Here is a 9,142-nt window from a genome sequence, read left to right as displayed (position 1 = left end):
CCGCCCAGCTCAATTCAAATCTGGGAGCTGTCAATCAGCACCTCGCAACTGAGCATACAGCGCCTGTCAGATGACGCTGCCGGGGGTGTGTGTCTGCGCGCGTCATGGGGGAATCCCTGTGACGTGTGCCTGTGTTACGGCGATAGCCTGTGTATCTAATCACCAACACGGGGTGGTAGCTGCAAAGTCTGTGCAAAGGGAATGGGAATGATGCGTGGGTGACCCAGCCGTAGTGGATGGGTCCGTCCTGGCCATGGGGAAAGGAAAGTGACTAGTGCGAGGAAGTGAGACTATGTGGGGTCTACGTGTCAAACCTCGTACACCGTTATTTTTATGCTATACACCAGTGACAAACTGTACACGTCAGTCTGTAGAGAGTTGACATGAGAAATCTGGTGACACCAAACATAAGGAAAAAATAAAGCAGCAAGTCCGTGTGTCCTCTGCGCTAAGACCGTGCACGGCGGCAACTGTCAGCACACACATATTATTAACATTTTAAGATCCATGTGGCAACACACGGCGGTGTCGACATGGTCACATACATATTAGTTACATTTTGGGATCCATGTGGCAACACTCGGCGGTGTCACCATGGTCATAGTCAATATTGTAGAGAGTTCTGAGGAGGTGACATAGTGCGCGGCGGCACAAGCTGAGGTAACGTCATGAAGTGATGAAGCTGAGCGCGCTGTGCACAAAAGATCGTGTCAAGCGGCAGCTGCATCATCCAGAGATCAATCATATGCATAATAGGAGAACATGGGGCGACACTCGGCGGTGTCGACTGCACAGCAATCCACATACTCATAGTCAATGTCCAGAAACAGATATAGGCACATAGCCAACAAGAAGTGACCAGTAAAACCTGATCCTGTAGTCAGCGCTTATAAAGAGCGGGCGACACACTGTCGTGTCGATTAGTTACCTCCGCAATGTATTGAAGATAGGATTATATCTGGACATGGTAAGGTGGTTAATGATTCACCACTTCACATAAAGAGTATGTAATATTGTTGCGTGTGAATGCAGTTAAAAAATTAAAAAGTTTGTGACAAAGAGACCATTGCTGGCTCATGTCACCCACTTAGCATTATACCTCAAGTGTCGGGTGCCGTTATGTGTGTGCTGGATGGAAAGCAGTGGCGTAACTATAAATTTTGCTCCCCCCAGCCAAAAAAAATATTGCGCCCCCCCCCCCACGGAATTTTGTTTGGGCAAAAACATGAAAAAAAAAACAGTAAATTTTTTTCAAATCAAGTAACGTTTATTAAGTTTTTACGTTATTGTCAATATAAAACTATACATTACAATAAAAAAATTAAAGTGCTGCATTTACTGAGCATCATTTGCAAACATAACACACGTGTTCACACATAACAATAGCAAACGGCATATATTTTTAGAATATAGGGCAGTGTGGCACACAGTTAGGACGTCAACATACAATGAATATACTGGGATCTGCCATATAATATGAATAATACTACCAGGGTCTTCAGAAACAAGCAAGTCTAGTGACAACCAAACTTTAAACGGTGAACAAAATAACATTTTACTCGGATACTGCTACATTTCCTTTCACTCTTTTTTACAATTTTGAATAACTATCTGAATTTCTTTCTTCGTGCTTTGGCTTCAGCAAAGTCATCAAGAACTTTATCCCTGTTCATTTTTCTCGCTGCCTCACATTCAATACTTAGGAGTGAAAGGCTTTGCAGTCGTCCCTGAGACATGGTACTTCGAAGGTAATTCTTTATTAATTTCAGTTTAGAGAATGATCTCTCACATGAAGCCACTGTGACTGGAATGGTCAAGAACAATAGCAAAGCTGTGCATACATTACAAAAGGAGCCTGCAATAATATTGTTTTCCACAATCATCAAATGTGCAAAATCAGCCATTTTGTTTAACTTGTGAATGTCCACCAGTAATACACTTCGCAAGGTAAGCAACTCTTCAGCAAATGCACCGGTGAGAAATTTTGGATAAAAATCCACAATCTTGTTTGCCGACCTTATAACTTCTTCATCTGTCGCCTTCAACAAGTTGGCCGGTATAACAATGCCAAACCTGTCTACAACTTCCTTCATGCCTTTAAACCTGTTTTGGAGTTGTCCATTAACCACATCAAGTGTGGCATAGAACACATTAACTCTAAACGCATCTTCAGGGTCTTTGAAAGGCTCGTGTTTGGCCAAATCGTCAAAGAATTTTATAATAGCATGTGATCGTTTGTTGCCAAAATTGGCATCAATCTTCCAAGTGTTTGCTAATGCCACAGCTTCCTCTTTTGTTTGCTGGAAATTTTTTCTTAGTTCCGTCATGTCATTGGTAACCTGTGACAGAAATTTTACAGATTTTGATAGGTCTGCATCTTTTGCCTGAAGGGCCTTAGAAGTTGTCTGAACTGATTTCAGGACCTTGTACCAAATAACAAGTATGAAAACAAATTTAAAAGATTCCATGGCTTTCTTCAAGCCACTTGCCTCATCTTTTTCATCTTTTTTTCCTTTCAAAATGATCTGTGTTAGTGCCTTCATTACTGCAGCAAATCGATGCTTCACTGCCAATACAGCATCAAACCTACTAGCCCACCGAGTAGGACACAACTTCTTCAATGTCAAATCTGGATGACCCTTGACATTCATTCTCTTAAATTCATGGTACGGTTCCAGAAGACTCCAACGATTAATGCTTGCAGCTAGAAAAGTGTACAACTTCTGCAAGATGTCAAAGAACTTTTGGACATCTTGAATTTCTGCTACAGCGTCATTCACAACCAAATTGAAATTGTGTGATGCACAGTGGACATACAAAGCATTTTTTTCTACCTTTTTAATGTTAGCTTGTACACCATTGTAGATGCCACTCATCGCTGCAGCTCCATCATAACCTTGGCCAACACATTTTGACACGTCAAAGTTTTTTTGTTTTAAACCTTTCAGAATTTCATTTGACAGCCCCAAGGCAGTTTGATCAGTGATCAGTCGAAATCCAAGAAATGTCTCTTTAATTATCACTTCTGTTGGTCTGCCACTCTCATCCTTATTTATCGTTACATATCTGTAAACTTCACTCATCTGATCACACTTCGATATGTCTTGCGTCGTGTCCATAAGGATTGAATAGAATGGTAGTTCAGCGATCTCATTGACCAATGTCTTCTGCAAATGTGAGGAAAGTACCTGAATGAACTCATTTTGAATTGTTGGGCTTAGGTACTTCACTTTATTCTTAACAGCTCCACTAGGATCCTTCCGCAAAAGTTCAAAAAGAACAGGGTCGAATTCAGCCAAAAGCTCAACAAGTGCAAGAAAATTTCCACTGTGCGAATGCCCAATAAGTTCACGATGACCGCGGAATGACAAATTACAAACGGCCAATGTTAATGTTACACTTAGCAGACGATCCAAGACTTTCTTCCAAAAAATTTTCTCATTTTGTATTCCTTTCTCCAATTCCTTGTCTATTCTTCCATGCAATTTCCATTGTTTGAACATGCAACAGGCACCTCTATGTATGACGCTGTGTTCGTGATCCATCAGTTTTCGAGACAGTCCCTTCCAATCTGAAATTCCCGATACCCAGCTTTCTTGGTATCCTTTCCTATTGCGTTCTGCAAACAGCCAACAAGGTTCACAGTACACTTTGTTTAATATTGGAGAATAGCATATCCACATTCTTGGCATTTTCACTCCACAATCTGTCACTATGTCATAGTAAAACTTTGTAAAACTTCTACGGTTTTCATCACGTGGAAATGGCCCCACAGGTCTGCATGATCCATGTTCTATGATGAAAGATTTAATGTCTGGATCAACAATGTTTACAGGGTAGTGTGCTCTGTCTGTGGGATTTGCTGCAGTAACTGGTAATTGAAAGCCCGCATTGTCATCCTGGAGGGGATGTCCTTGTTCAGGAACTTGAGTAACTTCTGTGTCGCTGTCGGCTGGCAGAAGGGTGTCTTCATCAGTAATATTATCTGTGTTTGTATGGCTGTCAGCTGACAGCGGCAGAAGGGTGTCTTCATTAGTAATATTATCTGTGACTAAGTCCGTTAATACCTCTTCATTATCAGTTTGTGACACCAATGTGGATGTTGAAGGGACTTCCGTACATTCTGTACATGGAAGAGTTTCCACATTTTGCGAACCTGAAGGTGTTTGTACTCGTTGAAGAAACCTATCCAATTTGGGTAGTTTCTTAACAGCTTCTTGTTCCATCCTGCGTTTTTGTCTATTCTGCGCTCCACTCAGTTTTTTGCTGATGTGTGACATTTTCAATCCGCTTGAAACCTCAGGACAGTGCAACACTGCAACTGGTTCTGCTGCTGTCTGCAATATCAAACCAGAGATGTTTTGTAGTAATCTGCATAAAGTAACAGATTAAAAGGAGAATATTGTACTTAAATATATAAAGTGTGGCTAGTTCGTATTAAAAAGTGAGATGCGGAAAACACTTACGTGCAATAGCTGCTCAATGGTACGGCTTTGAGTGATGTGTATCACCAAAATACACAAAGAAATACAGTACTGCACATGAAAACCCCAATACGGCCCCCAGCGCTGATATTATTCCTTTTCTATTACAGGTTTTTATCTATTTTGGATAAGTGATGCTCAAAATATAGTTACAAGGGCCATACTGACATTCATACACTAAATCACACTAACTTGATAGAAGTAGAACCAAGTTATATACAATAATCTACAAGAATACAATTAATATCCAATAATAAGTTAAAAAAGGGTTGTTAAGGATCCTTCTGATGAGGTTTACCTGGACACAACTTCACTTATAGTCCATGAGTTTATTAAAATTATTTTTATTATTAGTATTCTGTTTTATTTTTCCCTGAATGGTACTATTATTATTACCCTTTATTTATATGGCGCCACAAGGGTTCCGCAGCGCCCATTTACAGAGTACACATAATCAAAAAAGGAAAACAGTGAATTACAGTTGAATACAATACAGGAGAAATACAGGGTAAATGATTATTGGAAATCAGACGATTGCTGCAACATAAGTAACCAGGTGGCAGCAAGCAGCATGCTTTGGTGCAGTCGAAGACTATTGAAGTAAGAAGTCCCTGCTCCTGAGCTAAAATTGTAAAGAACGTACATTCTACTTACTTATAACTTCTCCTCTTTAGAATTTGCATACAGGTTATAAATAATGGCATGACTATCTTTCACTACTTGACATACTCCCTACATATGCACCAATACCCAGTTTCGGGCACCCTAATACTTATTTCAGTGTGTTCTCTGCGGATGTAGTTATGTTTATATATCCTATACTTATCCTCTATTGCAGTGGTTCCCAAACTTTTTTGAATCACGGCACCCTAGAGTATCAGAGTATTTTACAGGGCACCCCTAGGCCAAAAGAATAAAAAATTATAATTAAATAAGTTGTGCTTAAATGTCATCTTTAGGTCCAGTTATGTGGCGAGGAACATGATTCACTTCTGTTTATATACATATTTTATAATTGAAAGCCACAAGCACTGATTTTACCCATTACATTGACCATCATCAATTTGAATTGGTTGTGGACCACCAACCTGAGGCACCCCTGGGAGCCTAGGCGCACAGTTTGGGAACCACTGCTCTATTGTATTTAAGTGTAAGTCACTGAGTTCTTTTTTGCTGGTTTGTTTATGCAGACCAGGCCTGTCCAACCTGCGGCCCTGCAACTGTTGTGAATCTCCAAATCCCAACATGCCTTGCCACAGTTTTAGCATTCCCTAATAGCAACACTGTGACAGGGAATGCAGGGATGGCCGCAGGTTGGACAGGCATGATGTAGACTATAATAGGGCAATATTGCTAGTGACGACACATAAAGGTCTATAATAATAATACGGTACTTGTTTCCTAGAACGGCCACAATCGTGAGTGATCGTGGCTCTTAATTAAGGGACACGATCCTCACGATGTGGCCGATTTTTTACAATTTTTTCACTTTGATTGACAGAAATCGGGTCAATCGGTCGGTCGCGACCAATTAAAATCGGCCGCGATGCGACCGACCGATTGACCCGATTTTTCCATAGACTTCAATGTTAAAAAATCTTTTAACATTGAAATCGGTCGGTCTTGTGCCATTATAATGGCACAAGATGAGATGGACTTGATTAAGTCCATCTCACATAGGGAAAAATGATAAAAAAGGTGAAATGGGCCAATATGACCCATTTCACATTTTTTATGTGCCCGCCATGACCCCACGATAGACGTGAACCCGAAGCGTGGCGAGCGCAGCGAGCCCGCGAGGGGCGGCGGTGCGCGTCCTCCGACCTTTTCATTCCCCTACTATCCACTAGGGCGTGGAGTGAGAATATAATAGTGTGGCGAGCGCAGCGAGCCACCGAGCCCGAAGCGTGGCGAGCGCAGCGAGCCCCGCGAGGGGAGGCGTATACCTGTGAAGTTAGACGCGTCCCCTCGCGGGGCTCGCTGCGCTCGCCACGCTTCGGGCTCGGTGGCTCGCTGCGCTCGCCACACTATTATATTCTCACTCCACGCCCTAGTGGATAGTAGGGGAATGAAAAGGTCGGAGGACGCGCACCGCCGCCCCTCGCGGGCTCGCTGCGCTCGCCACGCTTCGGGTTCACGTCTATCGTGGGGTCTAGCACACTTATTAACATTTGGGGGGGCAATTTAAACAAATCTGGTGAAAAAAAAAAAAAAATCGGGTGAAAAATCGGTCGATCGGATCGGTCGCATCGTATGCGACCAAATCGCATGCGATGCGATCGATCCGATTTTTTATCTTACGACCACAACGATCTAAATCGTTGTGGCCGTTCTAGGAAACAAGTACCAATAATACTAATAACAATCTATATAATATGAAGCTATATGCAACATACCGTCTATCTGTGATCGGGTAGGAAAATTAATGACTGTTTCATCCACTGCTCTTCCAGCTATATCACCTGGGAATTGGATGCAGGTAGGCAGTTCTAGAGGGGGTTTTCCAAAAAGCAAAATAGAATAATGAATCATCTCCCCCTACATACAGTATTAAGGAGCCTATATATCGTGTCAGTTTTTCATAAAATGTATGCTGACTTCAGTTTCTTCAAAATATTATGTTTCAGTGCTATGTACTTATACTATATACATACACACACACATACATATATAGCCAACAATTGCACTCTGGTCATGAAAATATATATTCAAAGCAGCATCTTTTCCATTGCTGCATTGAATTTATTTACATCAATGTTTCGACGCTAAAGCATTGATGTTAAAAATGCTGCTTTTAATTTATTTACATGATCAGAATATATATATATATACATACATACATACATACATACATACATATATATATATATATATATATATATATATATATATATATATATACACACACACACACACACACAAACACACCACTCCGGGTCTTGATAAGAAACATAAAAGTGTTTATTGTGAATGGTGTTACCGGCCTGCTTTTGTCTTCAGGACACACAACTTGTCCTGAAGATGGGAGCAGGCCAGAAACACCGTTGACAAAAAACAACTGCAAGATTACAGCAGGGCCCTGTTTCCACCTCTTGTTATCTGTTTCCAGGGTGCTGTCCTATGAGTCTGCACAGAGCCTGCATGGCCACAGCCGCTCATTTCATGCCCTTAAAGAAATAGTTGGCCGGGCCACTGGTGCAGCATATCGCCATGACAGCGCTTCCTGTCATGGCACATCCTCAGCAAAGGCAGCAGTTTGCCGGCAGGAACGTGCAGACCTTAGATGCAGGTGTGATTTTGGCTATTTTGTGTCACCTGCTAGGGTGACACCTGAGTGCAGGCCACACACCCCACATGACGCCACTGGTCTGGTGACAGCAGGGGAGAGACGGCAATGCACACTACATAGCGCGAGGATCCAGAAGCAGAGGGGGAGAGCTGACACCTGGCTGGGACCCAACGGTAACAGGGATATATATATCTCCAATGTAGAAATCCGGCACCAACCAATAAAGTCCACTACTTACTCCAGTGCCTTCCAGGGCTTTCAGCCCAAATATGCAGAGTCCATTAGCTTAAATACTAGGGGCGCTCCACAACGCTTCCATGCTGCTCAGCCACTGGATGCAGGGAAGAGACCGATCTGCACCGGCTAGACATATAAATAAATAAAGTGCAGTATATTTAAACTAGTGAAACATATATAACATACATTCAATGTTTCATGTATGTTATACAGGTAGAGTATCACGTATTCAGAGATCTCTTTTCCGAAGTATTCTAAAAAAAAATATTTTTTTTGAATATTTCAGATTTTTTTTTTCACCACCTTGCCCCTTTTTCATATTTAACAAGTCCCCCGATGTCCACGGTGGCCTTCAGGATCTTCTTCAGCCTTCCCAGGAGTGCATTGCGAGGGTGTGCGAACTCACACAATGCATCACTGGGAACGCTGAAGAGGATCCCTGGACGCCGTGGGACACTGAGAATACCAGGGGATGGCATGAGATCATCGGGGGACAAGGTAAGTATGTAAAAAAAAATCTAATAACCGTAAAAAGGGGCAGATGTATTAAGCCTGCGAAGAGATAAACTAGAGATAAGCTGGAGATAAAGAGGAAGGAGATAACATGTCAGCCAATCGGCTGGGTTTGAAATATGACACTTGGGAGCTGATTGGCTGGTGCGTTATCTCCTTACACTTTATCTCCAGTTTATCCCTTTGCCAGGCTTAATACATATGCCCCAAAATTCCTTATCCAAAATGCTTGTGGTTCCGAGCATTTTGTATAAGGGATACTCAAGCTGTATATGTTTTACTAGTTTTAATCTACTGCACTTTATTTATTTATATATCTAACCGGTACAGATCAATCTCTCCCCTGCATCCAGTGGCTTAGCAGCATGAAAGCGTTGTGGATCATTGCTAGGCGACATGACACGCCACGTCACAACCCGCCCTGGAGGGTGCTGAGACCTTGACCACATCCTATCCATCTATCTATAGTAGATGATTCAGCCCGGCACTGCCTAGAACAGGGAGGTGAGTAGACGTGGGTGCCTTCAGCATAAATATATGGAATAGAACACAACCAGGCAGCAGCACTCCCGGGTTTATCTAGACAAGTGCTCTTTAATCCGACATTTTAGGGTATGGA

At 42.1% G+C, this 9,142-nt stretch overlaps 1 protein-coding gene across 1 annotated transcript in view; it reads right to left on the bottom strand.

Annotated features, from left to right (window-relative positions):
- Window positions 1-1,334: 1,334 nt before the first annotated feature.
- The window catches only part of LOC146072461 (zinc finger MYM-type protein 1-like), an 8,027-nt gene continuing 219 nt past the window's right edge, over window positions 1,335-9,142 (bottom strand). The window contains exons 2-3 of the mRNA XM_083179693.1: window positions 6,881-6,973; window positions 1,335-4,337 (exon numbers count right to left, since the gene is read on the bottom strand). Coding sequence (XP_083035819.1) covers window positions 1,608-4,280 — 2,673 coding nt within the window. The 5' untranslated portion in view covers window positions 4,281-4,337; window positions 6,881-6,973 and the 3' untranslated portion in view covers window positions 1,335-1,607. The remainder of the gene's footprint in view (window positions 4,338-6,880; window positions 6,974-9,142) is intronic.

The sequence above is a fragment of the Crinia signifera genome, chromosome 4 (genome assembly GCF_055691185.1).
Source record: "Crinia signifera chromosome 4, ASM5569118v1, whole genome shotgun sequence".
Taxonomy (NCBI): domain Eukaryota; kingdom Metazoa; phylum Chordata; class Amphibia; order Anura; family Myobatrachidae; genus Crinia; species Crinia signifera.
The sequence above is the reverse complement of the archived record's forward strand: the minus strand, read 5'-3'. Positions and strand labels throughout refer to the sequence as shown.